The sequence below is a fragment of the Coturnix japonica genome, chromosome Z (assembly GCF_054131305.1).
Source record: "Coturnix japonica strain WE chromosome Z, WE-NBRP24, whole genome shotgun sequence".
NCBI lineage: Eukaryota > Metazoa > Chordata > Aves > Galliformes > Phasianidae > Coturnix > Coturnix japonica.
In genome coordinates, this window is record NC_140702.1 from 20,862,453 (window position 1) to 20,883,638 (window position 21,186).

Consider the following 21,186-nt stretch of genomic DNA (forward strand, 5'->3'; position numbering starts at 1 on the left):
AGGTAGACCTGTCCAGGTCATGGGCAGCCAGTTTCCCCAGGAGAACACCATGAGACACTGTGTCAAAGGCTTTGCTGAAATCTAGGTAGACTACACCAACAGCCTTCCCCTCATCTTCCAGTCTGGTCACCCAGTTGTCGAAGAGTGAGACATGAGAATGACGTAGATGACAGGGAATAAGGGGTGGACATTGGTTTTGACTGGGACAGAGTTAAACCACATCACTGTAGCTGGCGTGGTGCTGTGTTTTGGACATACTAGGAAAACAGTGTTCATTACACACCAGTGTTTCAGTTGTTGCAGAGCAGTGCTTTACAGAGTCAAGCATGTTTCAGCTTCTCAGGCTGCCCAGTAAGTAAGGAGCTGGGGGTCCTGGGAAGAGACAGAACCAGGACAGCTGACCTAAAAAAAGCCAACGGGATATTCCATATCCTATGGGTATCAGTCAGTGGGTGGGGTGCCACACTTTTTTATTTTTTCCCTTTTCCTTTTCTTTCCTATTTTGCTGTTCTTATTTTAACCTAAGAGTTTTATCTCCTTTTCATCTTTTTCCCCTATTCTATTCCGTTCTTTCCCTCCCCTCCTCTCCTCTCCCCTCACGTGCAGACACTGGAACAACGCGTGCTTGTGTGTTTTTATCTTTTATTGTTAAGCCGTGTAAGTCCCATTTAGAGGCGCCGGTGGCGCCGCCTCTTGCAGGGCAGAGGAGCGCGCTGGGCGCTGCCGGCCCTCCTCTTGGTGGGGCGCCGGGATCCCCCAGCCGAGCGATTCCTGCCCCGGCCGCGAGAGGAGCCGCGGCTGCGGCCCTGCTCAGAGGGACCGGCTGCCTCGGAACCCGGCTCTCCGGGACCTCTGCCGAGGGCCCCGCTGGACGTGCCGGGGAGCTCCTCCGCGTCGGGACCCGCGGAGCTGCCGGAGGGAGAGGTGCTGGGGGCAACGGTCCCCTGAGGAGATGTGGAGGGACCAGACGGGGCTGGGGGGCCATCCTCGTGCTCCTGGGCAGCACTGGGCTCTTCGGGCCCGTCCTCGTGCTCCTGCTCCTGGGCAGCGCTGGCATCTTCGAGGCCCAGCAGCCTCCGGGCCTCCTGGCCGCACCGGCTCACGATGACTTCAATGAGCGCGTCCATGAATGCTGCCGTGATAGGTCCCAGGGTGGGCTGTGCGTGGTACACCAGGGCATCCCTGTTCAGCCCCACTCGGCACAGAAGAGCCAGGATCACGCTCTCCAGCCCACAGATCTGCCACCAGGGCAGCTCCTGGATCTGGGAGAAGATGTCCTGTATCCAGGGCTGCACTGGGAAGAGGAGGTCACGTCTCTCCCTGAAGAGTGCTGCCCACTCCTCGGGCAGGAGGCCACCCACTCTCGCTGCTCCCACATCCCTCTGCACAGCTGGCAATGGAGCAGATGCTGCAGCGCCTCTGCGGCCGGTGCTGGTGATGAAGCCGACGGGCACCGGCACTGCAGGTGGGGAGACGATGCAGTCCACGAACTGATTGTCTCCCCGCACGCAGACCCGGATGGTCCGCATGGCCGTCCTGCACAGCGGGCAGCTGTCCCTCATCTTCGCCCACCGATGGATGCAGCCCAGGCAAAACGTGTGATCACATGGAATCACACGGGCCATGTCCTGTCGCACATCGCGACAGATGGAACATGTCCACTCCTCTCCTGCAGACATGTTCCTCTCGCTGAAGCTGGCTGGGAGAACTGAGGATGACCAGTTGTTCTCCTTCACCAGAGCTGCAGCGGTGGTGTCTCACTGCAAGAGGAAGAGAGGCCACAGTCACTCGCTGTCCCAGGGTGTGAAAGTCCTCAGCAGGAAGCCCTGCCAAGCCCAGGACTGCCCTGAGGGACCCACATGTCCCCGCACCACTCACCTCCGCTGCTGCGGGTGCACTCAGTAGAGTCCCAGCTGCCTGCACTGGGCAGGGCCGGGGAAACAGAAGCGATGCTGTGGGTCAGGCACTGAGATGCTGCAAGCAGCCCCAGGCACGACCCAGCACAGCACAGCCAAAACCTTGCTCGAAGAACCTCCAAGCCTCGCAGAGCTGCTCAGCAGGGTCCAGGAACGAGCCAGACTGAGCCAGGCTCTGCCCGCACCCCACTATGAGCAGTGAGGGCTGAGCAGTCACAATCCGTCACCCGGTGATGTCACAGCCTGTTGCTCGGGGACATCACCATGGGCTGTCCGGCCTCACAGCACCCCAGTTTCAAGATGTTATTTTGTTTCCTGTTCCTAATTTGGTTCCTTTTCATTCCAGTCCACCTTTTATGCCTTACATTTGACATTGATACATAGAACTTTTATTTTCTTTGATTAAATCAACTGCTATTATATACATCCTCTGTTTCTTCACCAGTAAACTGTAGTGATTTTTCACTAGTGTGTTACACAGAAATTGGGTTTGGCATTCTCCTTGCTTCAGGAATGTTTGGTCCGTCTTTCCCATTCCTCTTCTGTAAGCATGATCCTGATGCTTTTCAGAAATATCGTCCATTCTGAATATATATTTCTTTCCGAGTGTCACACCCCACCTCTGGGATGGGGGAATTAGTCGAATTCATGAATCCCCTCAGACTGGATTGAGATGGAATAACATGGACCATGACTAACCATCAACTTTAAAGAGAAATCCTTATAGAGCCGTGATCCTGACGTGATCCTGTTGTGGCTGTCAGGTGAGGTCCAGGATGACTGGAGGAAGGGTCACGTCACTCCCATATACAAGAAGGGGAGCAGGGAGGACCCAGTGAACTACAGGCTGGTGAGTCTCACCTCCGTGCCTGGGAAGATTATGGAACAGATCCTCCTGGAGAACATGCTCGATCACATAAAGAATGAGCATGTGATCCGAGACAGCCAGCACGGCTTCACCAGGGGAAGGTCATGCTTAACTAATCTTGTGGCCTTCTATGATGGAGTCACGGCCTTGGTGGATGAAGGGAAGGTGACTGATGTAATTTACGTGGACCTGAGCAAGGCCTTTGACATGGGCCCCCATCACATCCTCATCTCCAAATTGGAGGGAGGTGGATTTGATGGGTGGACAACTTGATGGATAAGCAATTGGCTGAAAGGCCGCAAACAGAGCATGGTGGTCAATGGCTCTATGTCCAAATGGAGGCCAGTAACGAGCAGTGTCCCCCAATGGTCTGTCTTGGGACCGGTGCTCTTTAACATCTTTATTAATGACATCGATGAGGGAATTGAGTGCACCCTCAGCAAGTTTGCTGACGACACCAAGCTGAGTGGTGCAGTCGATACGGCGGAAGGAAGGGATGCCATTCAGAGGGACCTCGACAGGCTGGAAAGCTGGGCTCGGGTGAACCTAATGAGGTTCAACACGGCAAAGTGCAGGTTTTGCACTTGGGCTGGAAGAACCCCAGGCACCTGTACAGGCTGGGAGGAGTGGTCATTGAGAGCAGCTCAGCTGAGAAGGACCTGTGGGTCCTAATGGACGAAAGACTCAACATGAGCCAGCAGTGCACTCTGGCAGCCCGGAAAGCAAATGGGATCCTGGGCTCCATCAGGAGAGGGGTGGTCAGCAGGGATAGGGAGGTGATTGTCCCACTCTATTCGGCTCTTGAGAGGCCCCATCTGGAGTACTGTGTCCAGGTGTGGAGCCCTCAGTACAAAAAAGACATGGAGATTTTGGAAAGGGTCCAGAGGAGGGCCACGAAAATGATCAGGGGGCTGGAGCCCCTCCCCTGTTAGGACAGGCTGAGGGAGTTGGGTTTGTTCAGCCTAGAGAAGAGAAGGTTGAGGGGTGACCTCATTGCAGCCTTTCAGTACCTGAAGGGAACTTACTCTCAGGAGGGGAGTAAACTCCTCGAAAGTGCTGACAATAGCAGGACACGGGGAAATGGTTTTAAATTAAAAGAGGGAAGATTTAGGTTGGATGTTAGGGGGAAGTTCTTCTCTAGGAGAGTGGTTAGACCCTGGAACAGGCTGCCCAGGGAGGTTGTGGATGCCCCGTCCTTGGAGGTGTTCAAGACCAGGTTGGACGGGGCCCTGGGCAACCTGATCTCGTAAAGGCATATGTTTGGTGGCCCTGCCAGGCAGGGGGGTTGGAACTACATGATCCTTGAGGTCCCTTCCAACCCGGGTCATTCTGTGATTCTGTGATCCAGTAGTGTTGGGCCACTCAGAAGTATATCTATCTAAGCTATGCAGCTTTATGGGAAATCAAAGTAAATCCAGAGTTACTTAACAGCTTTTGGGAAGCCTTGCCTTAGCAACTTCAGGAGGAAAGAAAGAAAAACAGTTGGGTGAAGGCTGGGGGAGAGAATTCACCAGTTCTGGATCCAGCATCTGACCTGCCAGTGGGGGTGTCAGGTGTGGAGTGAAGGGGCCTCCCCTAGACTTGTGTGTACCCCTATTTATACGTCCCAGTGCCTGGACTTCTGGAGCCTTCTCTTGCCCCAGTTCCAGGACTGGGACACCTGTCAAATCAAGAGAAGTGACACCAGGTACTCTCCTGTGGCTTAAAAGTTTCTCAGGGTGTTATATAGACGCACAGTACACTTGGTCTAGTCCCTCACTCTGAGGTGACCAATTTTCACTGGCGTTCACCTGGGGAAACAAAGTGCCTCCCATCCTATGAAGATCAAGCATAAGGCCACTTTCAGAGCTTTGGACATATCCCCAAGACCTGAGAAGTTCCATCCCAGAGTCCATAAGGAATCAAAAGATGGAGTTGATAAGCCACTCTCTACCAGACTTAAAAAGCTGCCAAGAAGTCCCCACTGACAAGAAAATGGAACACTGCACCCATTTTTAAAAAGTTAATTAAGAAGGACAGTGACCGAGTCCTGACCCCTGGCAGTGTGTTTAGCATAGAATCATAGAACCATACAATCACAAGGTTGGAAAGGACCTACAAGATCAACCCAGTGATCCGGCTTATCCAGATCCCTCTGAAGGGCCTCCCTACCCTCAGGCAGATCAGAACTGCCTCCCAGCTTGGTGTCATCTGCAAACTTACTGAGGGTACACTCAGTCCCCTCATCTAGGTCATCAATGAAGATGTTAAACAAGATGGGCCCCAGTACTGATCCCCGGGGGACACCACTTGTAATGGGTCACCAGCTGGTCTTAACTCCATTAACCACTACCCACTGGGCACAGCCCTGTAGCCAATTCCTTGTCCAAAGAAAGGTAGACCTGTCCAGGTCATGGGCAGCCAGTTTCCCCAGGAGAACACCATGAGACACTGTGTCAAAGGCTTTGCTGAAATCTAGGTAGACTACACCAACAGCCTTCCCCTCATCTTCCAGTCTGGTCACCCAGTTGTCGAAGAGTGAGACATGAGAATGACGTAGATGACAGGGAATAAGGGGTGGACATTGGTTTTGACTGGGACAGAGTTAAACCACATCACTGTAGCTGGCGTGGTGCTGTGTTTTGGACATACTAGGAAAACAGTGTTCGTTACACACCAGTGTTTCAGTTGTTGCAGAGCAGTGCTTTACAGAGTCAAGCATGTTTCAGCTTCTCAGGCTGCCCAGTAAGTAAGGAGCTGGGGGTCCTGGGAAGAGACAGAACCAGGACAGCTGACCTAAAAAAAGCCAACGGGATATTCCATATCCTATGGGTATCAGTCAGTGGGTGGGGTGCCACACTTTTTTATTTTTTCCCTTTTTCTTTTCTTTCCTATTTTGCTGTTCTTATTTTAACCTAAGAGTTTTATCTCCTTTTCATCTTTTTCCCCTATTCTATTCCGTTCTTTCCCTCCCCTCCTCTCCTCTCCCCTCACGTGCAGACACTGGAACAACGCGTGCTTGTGTGTTTTTATCTTTTATTGTTAAGCCGTGTAAGTCCCATTTAGAGGCGCCGGTGGCGCCGCCTCTTGCAGGGCAGAGGAGCGCGCTGGGCGCTGCCGGCCCTCCTCTTGGTGGGGCGCCGGGATCCCCCAGCCGAGCGATTCCTGCCCCGGCCGCGAGAGGAGCCGCGGCTGCGGCCCTGCTCAGAGGGACCGGCTGCCTCGGAACCCGGCTCTCCGGGACCTCTGCCGAGGGCCCCGCTGGACGTGCCGGGGAGCTCCTCCGCGTCGGGACCCGCGGAGCTGCCGGAGGGAGAGGTGCTGGGGGCAACGGTCCCCTGAGGAGATGTGGAGGGACCAGACGGGGCTGGGGGGCCATCCTCGTGCTCCTGGGCAGCACTGGGCTCTTCGGGCCCGTCCTCGTGCTCCTGCTCCTGGGCAGCGCTGGCATCTTCGAGGCCCAGCAGCCTCCGGGCCTCCTGGCCGCACCGGCTCACGATGACTTCAATGAGCGCGTCCATGAATGCTGCCGTGATAGGTCCCAGGGTGGGCTGTGCGTGGTACACCAGGGCATCCCTGTTCAGCCCCACTCGGCACAGAAGAGCCAGGATCACGCTCTCCAGCCCACAGATCTGCCACCAGGGCAGCTCCTGGATCTGGGAGAAGATGTCCTGTATCCAGGGCTGCACTGGGAAGAGGAGGTCACGTCTCTCCCTGAAGAGTGCTGCCCACTCCTCGGGCAGGAGGCCACCCACTCTCGCTGCTCCCACATCCCTCTGCACAGCTGGCAATGGAGCAGATGCTGCAGCGCCTCTGCGGCCGGTGCTGGTGATGAAGCCGACGGGCACCGGCACTGCAGGTGGGGAGACGATGCAGTCCACGAACTGATTGTCTCCCCGCACGCAGACCCGGATGGTCCGCATGGCCGTCCTGCACAGCGGGCAGCTGTCCCTCATCTTCGCCCACCGATGGATGCAGCCCAGGCAAAACGTGTGATCACATGGAATCACACGGGCCATGTCCTGTCGCACATCGCGACAGATGGAACATGTCCACTCCTCTCCTGCAGACATGTTCCTCTCGCTGAAGCTGGCTGGGAGAACTGAGGATGACCAGTTGTTCTCCTTCACCAGAGCTGCAGCGGTGGTGTCTCACTGCAAGAGGAAGAGAGGCCACAGTCACTCGCTGTCCCAGGGTGTGAAAGTCCTCAGCAGGAAGCCCTGCCAAGCCCAGGACTGCCCTGAGGGACCCACATGTCCCCGCACCACTCACCTCCGCTGCTGCGGGTGCACTCAGTAGAGTCCCAGCTGCCTGCACTGGGCAGGGCCGGGGAAACAGAAGCGATGCTGTGGGTCAGGCACTGAGATGCTGCAAGCAGCCCCAGGCACGACCCAGCACAGCACAGCCAAAACCTTGCTCGAAGAACCTCCAAGCCTCGCAGAGCTGCTCAGCAGGGTCCAGGAACGAGCCAGACTGAGCCAGGCTCTGCCCGCACCCCACTATGAGCAGTGAGGGCTGAGCAGTCACAATCCGTCACCCGGTGATGTCACAGCCTGTTGCTCGGGGACATCACCATGGGCTGTCCGGCCTCACAGCACCCCAGTTTCAAGATGTTATTTTGTTTCCTGTTCCTAATTTGGTTCCTTTTCATTCCAGTCCACCTTTTATGCCTTACATTTGACATTGATACATAGAACTTTTATTTTCTTTGATTAAATCAACTGCTATTATATACATCCTCTGTTTCTTCACCAGTAAACTGTAGTGATTTTTCACTAGTGTGTTACACAGAAATTGGGTTTGGCATTCTCCTTGCTTCAGGAATGTTTGGTCCGTCTTTCCCATTCCTCTTCTGTAAGCATGATCCTGATGCTTTTCAGAAATATCGTCCATTCTGAATACATATTTCTTTCCGAGTGTCACACCCCACCTCTGGGATGGGGGAATTAGTCGAATTCATGAATCCCCTCAGACTGGATTGAGATGGAATAACATGGACCATGACTAACCATCAACTTTAAAGAGAAATCCTTATAGAGCCGTGATCCTGATGTGATCCTGTTGTGGCTGTCAGGTGAGGTCCAGGATGACTGGAGGAAGGGTCACGTCACTCCCATATACAAGAAGGGGAGCAGGGAGGACCCAGTGAACTACAGGCTGGTGAGTCTCACCTCCGTGCCTGGGAAGATTATGGAACAGATCCTCCTGGAGAACATGCTCGATCACATAAAGAATGTGCATGTGATCCGAGACAGCCAGCACGGCTTCACCAGGGGAAGGTCATGCTTAACTAATCTTGTGGCCTTCTATGATGGAGTCACGGCCTTGGTGGATGAAGGGAAGGTGACTGATGTAATTTACCTGGACCTGAGCAAGGCCTTTGACATGGGCCCCCATCACATCCTCATCTCCAAATTGGAGGGAGGTGGATTTGATGGGTGGACAACTCGATGGATAAGCAATTGGCTGAAAGGCCGCAAACAGAGCATGGTGGTCAATGGCTCTATGTCCAAATGGAGGCCAGTAACGAGCAGTGTCCCCCAATGGTCTGTCTTGGGACCGGTGCTCTTTAACATCTTTATTAATGACATCGATGAGGGAATTGAGTGCACCCTCAGCAAGTTTGCTGACGACACCAAGCTGAGTGGTGCAGTCGATATGGCGGAAGGAAGGGATGCCATTCAGAGGGACCTCGACAGGCTGGAAAGCTGGGCTCGGGTGAACCTAATGAGGTTCAACACGGCAAAGTGCAGGTTTTGCACTTGGGCTGGAAGAACCCCAGGCACCTGTACAGGCTGGGAGGAGTGGTCATTGAGAGCAGCTCAGCTGAGAAGGACCTGTGGGTCCTGATGGACGAAAGACTCAACATGAGCCAGCAGTCCACTCTGGCAGCCCGGAAAGCAAATGGGATCCTGGGCTCCATCAGGAGAGGGGTGGTCAGCAGGGATAGGGAGGTGATTGTCCCACTCTATTCGGCTCTTGAGAGGCCCCATCTGGAGTACTGTGTCCAGGTGTGGAGCCCTCAGTACAAAAAAGACATGGAGATTTTGGAAAGGGTCCAGAGGAGGGCCACGAAAATGATCAGGGGGCTGGAGCCCCTCCCCTGTTAGGACAGGCTGAGGGAGTTGGGTTTGTTCAGCCTAGAGAAGAGAAGGTTGAGGGGTGACCTCATTGCAGCCTTTCAGTACCTGAAGGGAACTTACTCTCAGGAGGGGAGTAAACTCCTCGAAAGTGCTGACAATAGCAGGACACGGGGAAATGGTTTTAAATTAAAAGAGGGAAGATTTAGGTTGGATGTTAGGGGGAAGTTCTTCTCTAGGAGAGTGGTTAGACCCTGGAACAGGCTGCCCAGGGAGGTTGTGGATGCCCCGTCCTTGGAGGTGTTCAAGACCAGGTTGGACGGGGCCCTGGGCAACCTGATCTCGTAAAGGCATATGTTTGGTGGCCCTGCCAGGCAGGGGTTTGGAACTACATGATCCTTGAGGTCCCTTCCAACCCGGGTCATTCTGTGATTCTGTGATCCAGTAGTGTTGGGCCACTCAGAAGTATATCTATCTAAGCTATGCAGCTTTATGGGAAATCAAAGTAAATCCAGAGTTACTTAACAGCTTTTGGGAAGCCTTGCCTTAGCAACTTCAGGAGGAAAGAAAGAAAAACAGTTGGGTGAAGGCTGGGGGAGAGAATTCACCAGTTCTGGATCCAGCATCTGACCTGCCAGTGGGGGTGTCAGGTGTGGAGTGAAGGGGCCTCCCCTAGACTTGTGTGTACCCCTATTTATACGTCCCAGTGCCTGGACTTCTGGAGCCTTCTCTTGCCCCAGTTCCAGGACTGGGACACCTGTCAAATCAAGAGAAGTGACACCAGGCACTCTCCTGTGGCTTAAACGTTTCTCAGGGTGTTATATAGACGCACAGTACACTTGGTCTAGTCCCTCACTCTGAGGTGACCAATTTTCACTGGCGTTCACCTGGGGAAACAAAGTGCCTCCCATCCTATGAAGATCAAGCATAAGGCCACTTTCAGAGCTTTGGACATATCCCCAAGACCTGAGAAGTTCCATCCCAGAGTCCATAAGGAATCAAAAGATGGAGTTGATAAGCCACTCTCTACCAGACTTAAAAAGCTGCCAAGAAGTCCCCACTGACAAGAAAATGGAACACTGCACCCATTTTTAAAAAGTTAATTAAGAAGGACAGTGACCGAGTCCTGACCCCTGGCAGTGTGTTTAGCATAGAATCATAGAACCATACAATCACAAGGTTGGAAAGGACCTACAAGATCAACCCAGTGATCCGGCTTATCCAGATCCCTCTGAAGGGCCTCCCTACCCTCAGGCAGATCAGAACTGCCTCCCAGCTTGGTGTCATCTGCAAACTTACTGAGGGTACACTCAGTCCCCTCATCTAGGTCATCAATGAAGATGTTAAACAAGATGGGCCCCAGTACTGATCCCCGGGGGACACCACTTGTAATGGGTCACCAGCTGGTCTTAACTCCATTAACCACTACCCACTGGGCACAGCCCTGTAGCCAATTCCTTGTCCAAAGAAAGGTAGACCTGTCCAGGTCATGGGCAGCCAGTTTCCCTAGGAGAACACCATGAGACACTGTGTCAAAGGCTTTGCTGAAATCTAGGTAGACTACACCAACAGCCTTCCCCTCATCTTCCAGTCTGGTCACCCAGTTGTCGAAGAGTGAGACATGAGAATGACGTAGATGACAGGGAATAAGGGGTGGACATTGGTTTTGACTGGGACAGAGTTAAACCACATCACTGTAGCTGGCGTGGTGCTGTGTTTTGGACATACTAGGAAAACAGTGTTCGTTACACACCAGTGTTTCAGTTGTTGCAGAGCAGTGCTTTACAGAGTCAAGCATGTTTCAGCTTCTCAGGCTGCCCAGTAAGTAAGGAGCTGGGGGTCCTGGGAAGAGACAGAACCAGGACAGCTGACCTAAAAAAAGCCAACGGGATATTCCATATCCTATGGGTATCAGTCAGTGGGTGGGGTGCCACACTTTTTTATTTTTTCCCTTTTCCTTTTCTTTCCTATTTTGCTGTTCTTATTTTAACCTAAGAGTTTTATCTCCTTTTCATCTTTTTCCCCTATTCTATTCCGTTCTTTCCCTCCCCTCCTCTCCTCTCCCCTCACGTGCAGACACTGGAACAACGCGTGCTTGTGTGTTTTTATCTTTTATTGTTAAGCCGTGTAAGTCCCATTTAGAGGCGCCGGTGGCGCCGCCTCTTGCAGGGCAGAGGAGCGCGCTGGGCGCTGCCGGCCCTCCTCTTGGTGGGGCGCCGGGATCCCCCAGCCGAGCGATTCCTGCCCCGGCCGCGAGAGGAGCCGCGGCTGCAGCCCTGCTCAGAGGGACCGGCTGCCTCGGAACCCGGCTCTCCGGGACCTCTGCCGAGGGCCCCGCTGGACGTGCCGGGGAGCTCCTCCGCGTCGGGACCCGCGGAGCTGCCGGAGGGAGAGGTGCTGGGGGCAACGGTCCCCTGAGGAGATGTGGAGGGACCAGACGGGGCTGGGGGGCCATCCTCGTGCTCCTGGGCAGCACTGGGCTCTTCGGGCCCGTCCTCGTGCTCCTGCTCCTGGGCAGCGCTGGCATCTTCGAGGCCCAGCAGCCTCCGGGCCTCCTGGCCGCACCGGCTCACGATGACTTCAATGAGCGCGTCCATGAATGCTGCCGTGATAGGTCCCAGGGTGGGCTGTGCGTGGTACACCAGGGCATCCCTGTTCAGCCCCACTCGGCACAGAAGAGCCAGGATCACGCTCTCCAGCCCACAGATCTGCCACCAGGGCAGCTCCTGGATCTGGGAGAAGATGTCCTGTATCCAGGGCTGCACTGGGAAGAGGAGGTCACGTCTCTCCCTGAAGAGTGCTGCCCACTCCTCGGGCAGGAGGCCACCCACTCTCGCTGCTCCCACATCCCTCTGCACAGCTGGCAATGGAGCAGATGCTGCAGCGCCTCTGCGGCCGGTGCTGGTGATGAAGCCGACGGGCACCGGCACTGCAGGTGGGGAGACGATGCAGTCCACGAACTGATTGTCTCCCCGCACGCAGACCCGGATGGTCCGCATGGCCGTCCTGCACAGCGGGCAGCTGTCCCTCATCTTCGCCCACCGATGGATGCAGCCCAGGCAAAACGTGTGATCACATGGAATCACACGGGCCATGTCCTGTCGCACATCGCGACAGATGGAACATGTCCACTCCTCTCCTGCAGACATGTTCCTCTCGCTGAAGCTGGCTGGGAGAACTGAGGATGACCAGTTGTTCTCCTTCACCAGAGCTGCAGCGGTGGTGTCTCACTGCAAGAGGAAGAGAGGCCACAGTCACTCGCTGTCCCAGGGTGTGAAAGTCCTCAGCAGGAAGCCCTGCCAAGCCCAGGACTGCCCTGAGGGACCCACATGTCCCCGCACCACTCACCTCCGCTGCTGCGGGTGCACTCAGTAGAGTCCCAGCTGCCTGCACTGGGCAGGGCCGGGGAAACAGAAGCGATGCTGTGGGTCAGGCACTGAGATGCTGCAAGCAGCCCCAGGCACGACCCAGCACAGCACAGCCAAAACCTTGCTCGAAGAACCTCCAAGCCTCGCAGAGCTGCTCAGCAGGGTCCAGGAACGAGCCAGACTGAGCCAGGCTCTGCCCGCACCCCACTATGAGCAGTGAGGGCTGAGCAGTCACAATCCGTCACCCGGTGATGTCACAGCCTGTTGCTCGGGGACATCACCATGGGCTGTCCGGCCTCACAGCACCCCAGTTTCAAGATGTTATTTTGTTTCCTGTTCCTAATTTGGTTCCTTTTCATTCCAGTCCACCTTTTATGCCTTACATTTGACATTGATACATAGAACTTTTATTTTCTTTGATTAAATCAACTGCTATTATATACATCCTCTGTTTCTTCACCAGTAAACTGTAGTGATTTTTCACTAGTGTGTTACACAGAAATTGGGTTTGGCATTCTCCTTGCTTCAGGAATGTTTGGTCCGTCTTTCCCATTCCTCTTCTGTAAGCATGATCCTGATGCTTTTCAGAAATATCGTCCATTCTGAATATATATTTCTTTCCGAGTGTCACACCCCACCTCTGGGATGGGGGAATTAGTCGAATTCATGAATCCCCTCAGACTGGATTGAGATGGAATAACATGGACCATGACTAACCATCAACTTTAAAGAGAAATCCTTATAGAGCCGTGATCCTGACGTGATCCTGTTGTGGCTGTCAGGTGAGGTCCAGGATGACTGGAGGAAGGGTCACGTCACTCCCATATACAAGAAGGGGAGCAGGGAGGACCCAGTGAACTACAGGCTGGTGAGTCTCACCTCCGTGCCTGGGAAGATTATGGAACAGATCCTCCTGGAGAACATGCTCGATCACATAAAGAATGAGCATGTGATCCGAGACAGCCAGCACGGCTTCACCAGGGGAAGGTCATGCTTAACTAATCTTGTGGCCTTCTATGATGGAGTCACGGCCTTGGTGGATGAAGGGAAGGTGACTGATGTAATTTACCTGGACCTGAGCAAGGCCTTTGACATGGGCCCCCATCACATCCTCATCTCCAAATTGGAGGGAGGTGGATTTGATGGGTGGACAACTCGATGGATAAGCAATTGGCTGAAAGGCCGCAAACAGAGCATGGTGGTCAATGGCTCTATGTCCAAATGGAGGCCAGTAACGAGCAGTGTCCCCCAATGGTCTGTCTTGGGACCGGTGCTCTTTAACATCTTTATTAATGACATCGATGAGGGAATTGAGTGCACCCTCAGCAAGTTTGCTGACGACACCAAGCTGAGTGGTGCAGTCGATACGGCGGAAGGAAGGGATGCCATTCAGAGGGACCTCGACAGGCTGGAAAGCTGGGCTCGGGTGAACCTAATGAGGTTCAACACGGCAAAGTGCAGGTTTTGCACTTGGGCTGGAAGAACCCCAGGCACCTGTACAGGCTGGGAGGAGTGGTCATTGAGAGCAGCTCAGCTGAGAAGGACCTGTGGGTCCTAATGGACGAAAGACTCAACATGAGCCAGCAGTGCACTCTGGCAGCCCGGAAAGCAAATGGGATCCTGGGCTCCATCAGGAGAGGGGTGGTCAGCAGGGATAGGGAGGTGATTGTCCCACTCTATTCGGCTCTTGAGAGGCCCCATCTGGAGTACTGTGTCCAGGTGTGGAGCCCTCAGTACAAAAAAGACATGGAGATTTTGGAAAGGGTCCAGAGGAGGGCCACGAAAATGATCAGGGGGCTGGAGCCCCTCCCCTGTTAGGACAGGCTGAGGGAGTTGGGTTTGTTCAGCCTAGAGAAGAGAAGGTTGAGGGGTGACCTCATTGCAGCCTTTCAGTACCTGAAGGGAACTTACTCTCAGGAGGGGAGTAAACTCCTCGAAAGTGCTGACAATAGCAGGACACGGGGAAATGGTTTTAAATTAAAAGAGGGAAGATTTAGGTTGGATGTTAGGGGGAAGTTCTTCTCTAGGAGAGTGGTTAGACCCTGGAACAGGCTGCCCAGGGAGGTTGTGGATGCCCCGTCCTTGGAGGTGTTCAAGACCAGGTTGGACGGGGCCCTGGGCAACCTGATCTCGTAAAGGCATATGTTTGGTGGCCCTGCCAGGCAGGGGGGTTGGAACTACATGATCCTTGAGGTCCCTTCCAACCCAGGTCATTCTGTGATTCTGTGATCCAGTAGTGTTGGGCCACTCAGAAGTATATCTATCTAAGCTATGCAGCTTTATGGGAAATCAAAGTAAATCCAGAGTTACTTAACAGCTTTTGGGAAGCCTTGCCTTAGCAACTTCAGGAGGAAAGAAAGAAAAACAGTTGGGTGAAGGCTGGGGGAGAGAATTCACCAGTTCTGGATCCAGCATCTGACCTGCCAGTGGGGGTGTCAGGTGTGGAGTGAAGGGGCCTCCCCTAGACTTGTGTGTACCCCTATTTATACGTCCCAGTGCCTGGACTTCTGGAGCCTTCTCTTGCCCCAGTTCCAGGACTGGGACACCTGTCAAATCAAGAGAAGTGACACCAGGTACTCTCCTGTGGCTTAAAAGTTTCTCAGGGTGTTATATAGACGCACAGTACACTTGGTCTAGTCCCTCACTCTGAGGTGACCAATTTTCACTGGCGTTCACCTGGGGAAACAAAGTGCCTCCCATCCTATGAAGATCAAGCATAAGGCCACTTTCAGAGCTTTGGACATATCCCCAAGACCTGAGAAGTTCCATCCCAGAGTCCATAAGGAATCAAAAGATGGAGTTGATAAGCCACTCTCTACCAGACTTAAAAAGCTGCCAAGAAGTCCCCACTGACAAGAAAATGGAACACTGCACCCATTTTTAAAAAGTTAATTAAGAAGGACAGTGACCGAGTCCTGACCCCTGGCAGTGTGTTTAGCATAGAATCATAGAACCATACAATCACAAGGTTGGAAAGGACCTACAAGATCAACCCAGTGATCCAGCTTATCCAGATCCCTCTGAAGGGCCTCCCTACCCTCAGGCAGATCAGAACTGCCTCCCAGCTTGGTGTCATCTGCAAACTTACTGAGGGTACACTCAGTCCCCTCATCTAGGTCATCAATGAAGATGTTAAACAAGATGGGCCCCAGTACTGATCCCCGGGGGACACCACTTGTAATGGGTCACCAGCTGGTCTTAACTCCATTAACCACTACCCACTGGGCACAGCCCTGTAGCCAATTCCTTGTCCAAAGAAAGGTAGACCTGTCCAGGTCATGGGCAGCCAGTTTCCCCAGGAGAACACCATGAGACACTGTGTCAAAGGCTTTGCTGAAATCTAGGTAGACTACACCAACAGCCTTCCCCTCATCTTCCAGTCTGGTCACCCAGTTGTCGAAGAGTGAGACATGAGAATGACGTAGATGACAGGGAATAAGGGGTGGACATTGGTTTTGACTGGGACAGAGTTAAACCACATCACTGTAGCTGGCGTGGTGCTGTGTTTTGGACATACTAGGAAAACAGTGTTCGTTACACACCAGTGTTTCAGTTGTTGCAGAGCAGTGCTTTACAGAGTCAAGCATGTTTCAGCTTCTCAGGCTGCCCAGTAAGTAAGGAGCTGGGGGTCCTGGGAAGAGACAGAACCAGGACAGCTGACCTAAAAAAAGCCAACGGGATATTCCATATCCTATGGGTATCAGTCAGTGGGTGGGGTGCCACACTTTTTTATTTTTTCCCTTTTCCTTTTCTTTCCTATTTTGCTGTTCTTATTTTAACCTAAGAGTTTTATCTCCTTTTCATCTTTTTCCCCTATTCTATTCCGTTCTTTCCCTCCCCTCCTCTCCTCTCCCCTCACGTGCAGACACTGGAACAACGCGTGCTTGTGTGTTTTTATCTTTTATTGTTAAGCCGTGTAAGTCCCATTTAGAGGCGCCGGTGGCGCCGCCTCTTGCAGGGCAGAGGAGCGCGCTGGGCGCTGCCGGCCCTCCTCTTGGTGGGGCGCCGGGATCCCCCAGCCGAGCGATTCCTGCCCCGGCCGCGAGAGGAGCCGCGGCTGCGGCCCTGCTCAGAGGGACCGGCTGCCTCGGAACCCGGCTCTCCGGGACCTCTGCCGAGGGCCCCGCTGGACGTGCCGGGGAGCTCCTCCGCGTCGGGACCCGCGGAGCTGCCGGAGGGAGAGGTGCTGGGGGCAACGGTCCCCTGAGGAGATGTGGAGGGACCAGACGGGGCTGGGGGGCCATCCTCGTGCTCCTGGGCAGCACTGGGCTCTTCGGGCCCGTCCTCGTGCTCCTGCTCCTGGGCAGCGCTGGCATCTTCGAGGCCCAGCAGCCTCCGGGCCTCCTGGCCGCACCGGCTCACGATGACTTCAATGAGCGCGTCCATGAATGCTGCCGTGATAGGTCCCAGGGTGGGCTGTGCGTGGTACACCAGGGCATCCCTGTTCAGCCCCACTCGGCACAGAAGAGCCAGGATCACGCTCTCCAGCCCACAGATCTGCCACCAGGGCAGCTCCTGGATCTGGGAGAAGATGTCCTGTATCCAGGGCTGCACTGGGAAGAGGAGGTCACGTCTCTCCCTGAAGAGTGCTGCCCACTCCTCGGGCAGGAGGCCACCCACTCTCGCTGCTCCCACATCCCTCTGCACAGCTGGCAATGGAGCAGATGCTGCAGCGCCTCTGCGGCCGGTGCTGGTGATGAAGCCGACGGGCACCGGCACTGCAGGTGGGGAGACGATGCAGTCCACGAACTGATTGTCTCCCCGCACGCAGACCCGGATGGTCCGCATGGCCGTCCTGCACAGCGGGCAGCTGTCCCTCATCTTCGCCCACCGATGGATGCAGCCCAGGCAAAACGTGTGATCACATGGAATCACACGGGCCATGTCCTGTCGCACATCGCGACAGATGGAACATGTCCACTCCTCTCCTGCAGACATGTTCCTCTCGCTGAAGCTGGCTGGGAGAACTGAGGATGACCAGTTGTTCTCCTTCACCAGAGCTGCAGCGGTGGTGTCTCACTGCAAGAGGAAGAGAGGCCACAGTCACTCGCTGTCCCAGGGTGTGAAAGTCCTCAGCAGGAAGCCCTGCCAAGCCCAGGACTGCCCTGAGGGACCCACATGTCCCCGCACCACTCACCTCCGCTGCTGCGGGTGCACTCAGTAGAGTCCCAGCTGCCTGCACTGGGCAGGGCCGGGGAAACAGAAGCGATGCTGTGGGTCAGGCACTGAGATGCTGCAAGCAGCCCCAGGCACGACCCAGCACAGCACAGCCAAAACCTTGCTCGAAGAACCTCCAAGCCTCGCAGAGCTGCTCAGCAGGGTCCAGGAACGAGCCAGACTGAGCCAGGCTCTGCCCGCACCCCACTATGAGCAGTGAGGGCTGAGCAGTCACAATCCGTCACCCGGTGATGTCACAGCCTGTTGCTCGGGGACATCACCATGGGCTGTCCGGCCTCACAGCACCCCAGTTTCAAGATGTTATTTTGTTTCCTGTTCCTAATTTGGTTCCTTTTCATTCCAGTCCACCTTTTATGCCTTACATTTGACATTGATACATAGAACTTTTATTTTCTTTGATTAAATCAACTGCTATTATATACATCCTCTGTTTCTTCACCAGTAAACTGTAGTGATTTTTCACTAGTGTGTTACACAGAAATTGGGTTTGGCATTCTCCTTGCTTCAGGAATGTTTGGTCCGTCTTTCCCATTCCTCTTCTGTAAGCATGATCCTGATGCTTTTCAGAAATATCGTCCATTCTGAATATATATTTCTTTCCGAGTGTCACACCCCACCTCTGGGATGGGGGAATTAGTCGAATTCATGAATCCCCTCAGACTGGATTGAGATGGAATAACATGGACCATGACTAACCATCAACTTTAAAGAGAAATCCTTATAGAGCCGTGATCCTGACGTGATCCTGTTGTGGCTGTCAGGTGAGGTCCAGGATGACTGGAGGAAGGGTCACGTCACTCCCATATACAAGAAGGGGAGCAGGGAGGACCCAGTGAACTACAGGCTGGTGAGTCTCACCTCCGTGCCTGGGAAGATTATGGAACAGATCCTCCTGGAGAACATGCTCGATCACATAAAGAATGAGCATGTGATCCGAGACAGCCAGCACGGCTTCACCAGGGGAAGGTCATGCTTAACTAATCTTGTGGCCTTCTATGATGGAGTCACGGCCTTGGTGGATGAAGGGAAGGTGACTGATGTAATTTACCTGGACCTGAGCAAGGCCTTTGACATGGGCCCCCATCACATCCTCATCTCCAAATTGGAGGGAGGTGGATTTGATGGGTGGACAACTCGATGGATAAGCAATTGGCTGAAAGGCCGCAAACAGAGCATGGTGGTCAATGGCTCTATGTCCAAATGGAGGCCAGTAACGAGCAGTGTCCCCCAATGGTCTGTCTTGGGACCGGTGCTCTTTAACATCTTTATTAATGACATCGATGAGGGAATTGAGTGCACCCTCAGCAAGTTTGCTGACGACACCAAGCTGAGTGGTGCAGTCGATACGGCGGAAGGAAGGGATGCCATTCAGAGGGACCTCGACAGGCTGGAAAGCTGGGCTCGGGTGAACCTAATGAGGTTCAACACGGCAAAGTGCAGGTTTTGCACTTGGGCTGGAAGAACCCCAGGCACCTGTACAGGCTGGGAGGAGTGGTCATTGAGAGCAGCTCAGCTGAGAAGGACCTGTGGGTCCTAATGGACGAAAGACTCAACATGAGCCAGCAGTGCACTCTGGCAGCCCGGAAAGCAAATGGGATCCTGGGCTCCATCAGGAGAGGGGTGGTCAGCAGGGATAGGGAGGTGATTGTCCCACTCTATTCGGCTCTTGAGAGGCCCCATCTGGAGTACTGTGTCCAGGTGTGGAGCCCTCAGTACAAAAAAGACATGGAGATTTTGGAAAGGGTCCAGAGGAGGGCCACGAAAATGATCAGGGGGCTGGAGCCCCTCCCCTGTTAGGACAGGCTGAGGGAGTTGGGTTTGTTCAGCCTAGAGAAGAGAAGGTTGAGGGGTGACCTCATTGCAGCCTTTCAGTACCTGAAGGGAACTTACTCTCAGGAGGGGAGTAAACTCCTCGAAAGTGCTGACAATAGCAGGACACGGGGAAATGGTTTTAAATTAAAAGAGGGAAGATTTAGGTTGGATGTTAGGGGGAAGTTCTTCTCTAGGAGAGTGGTTAGACCCTGGAACAGGCTGCCCAGGGAGGTTGTGGATGCCCCGTCCTTGGAGGTGTTCAAGACCAGGTTGGACGGGGCCCTGGGCAACCTGATCTCGTAAAGGCATATGTTTGGTGGCCCTGCCAGGCAGGGGGATTGGAACTACATGATCCTTGAGGTCCCTTCCAACCCGGGTCATTCTGTGATTCTGTGATCCAGTAGTGTTGGGCCACTCAGAAGTATATCTATCTAAGCTATGCAGCTTTATGGGAAATCAAAGTAAATCCAGAGTTACTTAACAGCTTTTGGGAAGCCTTGCCTTAGCAACTTCAGGAGGAAAGAAAGAAAAACAGTTGGGTGAAGGCTGGGGGAGAGAATTCACCAGTTCTGGATCCAGCATCTGACCTGCCAGTGGGGGTGTCAGGTGTGGAGTGAAGGGGCCTCCCCTAGACTTGTGTGTACCCCTATTTATACGTCCCAGTGCCTGGACTTCTGGAGCCTTCTCTTGCCCCAGTTCCAGGACTGGGACACCTGTCAAATCAAGAGAAGTGACACCAGGTACTCTCCTGTGGCTTAAAAGTTTCTCAGGGTGTTATATAGACGCACAGTACACTTGGTCTAGTCCCTCACTCTGAGGTGACCAATTTTCACTGGCGTTCACCTGGGGAAACAAAGTGCCTCCCATCCTATGAAGATCAAGCATAAGGCCACTTTCAGAGCTTTGGACATATCCCCAAGACCTGAGAAGTTCCATCCCAGAGTCCATAAGGAATCAAAAGATGGAGTTGATAAGCCACTCTCTACCAGACTTAAAAAGCTGCCAAGAAGTCCCCACTGACAAGAAAATGGAACACTGCACCCATTTTTAAAAAGTTAATTAAGAAGGACAGTGACCGAGTCCTGACCCCTGGCAGTGTGTTTAGCATAGAATCATAGAACCATACAATCACAAGGTTGGAAAGGACCTACAAGATCAACCCAGTGATCCGGCTTATCCAGATCCCTCTGAAGGGCCTCCCTACCCTCAGGCAGATCAGAACTGCCTCCCAGCTTGGTGTCATCTGCAAACTTACTGAGGGTACACTCAGGCCCCTCATCTAGGTCATCAATGAAGATGTTAAACAAGATGGGCCCCAGTACTGATCCCCGGGGGACACCACTTGTAATGGGTCACCAGCTGGTCTTAACTCCATTAACCACTACCCACTGGGCACAGCCCTGTAGCCAATTCCTTGTCCAAAGAAAGGTAGACCTGTCCAGGTCATGGGCAGCCAGTTTCCCCAGGAGAACACCATGAGACACTGTGTCAAAGGCTTTGCTGAAATCTAGGTAGACTACACCAACAGCCTTCCCCTCATCTTCCAGTCTGGTCACCCAGTTGTCGAAGAGTGAGACATGAGAATGACGTAGATGACAGGGAATAAGGGGTGGACATTGGTTTTGACTGGGACAGAGTTAAACCACATCACTGTAGCTGGCGTGGTGCTGTGTTTTGGACATACTAGGAAAACAGTGTTCGTTACACACCAGTGTTTCAGTTGTTGCAGAGCAGTGCTTTACAGAGTCAAGCATGTTTCAGCTTCTCAGGCTGCCCAGTAAGTAAGGAGCTGGGGGTCCTGGGAAGAGACAGAACCAGGACAGCTGACCTAAAAAAAGCCAACGGGATATTCCATATCCTATGGGTATCAGTCAGTGGGTGGGGTGCCACACTTTTTTATTTTTTCCCTTTTCCTTTTCTTTCCTATTTTGCTGTTCTTATTTTAACCTAAGAGTTTTATCTCCTTTTCATCTTTTTCCCCTATT

At 53.6% G+C, this 21,186-nt stretch overlaps 3 protein-coding genes across 3 annotated transcripts; all 3 read right to left on the reverse strand.

The window, feature by feature from the left end:
* Positions 1-668: 668 nt before the first annotated feature.
* Positions 669-2,917, reverse strand: LOC146753799 (uncharacterized). The gene has a single exon (XM_085528785.1). It carries the CDS (start codon positions 1,677-1,679, stop codon positions 669-671), a length of 1,011 nt encoding a protein of 336 aa, XP_085384911.1. The 5' UTR covers positions 1,680-2,917.
* A 2,908-nt stretch (positions 2,918-5,825) lies between these two features.
* On the reverse strand, positions 5,826-7,652 carry LOC146753800 (uncharacterized). Its single transcript, XM_085528835.1, has one exon. The coding sequence runs from the start codon at positions 6,834-6,836 to the stop codon at positions 5,826-5,828; it is 1,011 nt and encodes a 336-aa protein (XP_085384961.1). The 5' UTR covers positions 6,837-7,652.
* Positions 7,653-16,138: 8,486 nt separating this feature from the next.
* On the reverse strand, positions 16,139-18,661 carry LOC146753801 (uncharacterized). Its single transcript, XM_085529156.1, has one exon. It carries the CDS (start codon positions 17,147-17,149, stop codon positions 16,139-16,141), a length of 1,011 nt encoding a protein of 336 aa, XP_085385282.1. The 5' UTR covers positions 17,150-18,661.
* Between the last annotated feature and the right edge of the window lie 2,525 nt (positions 18,662-21,186).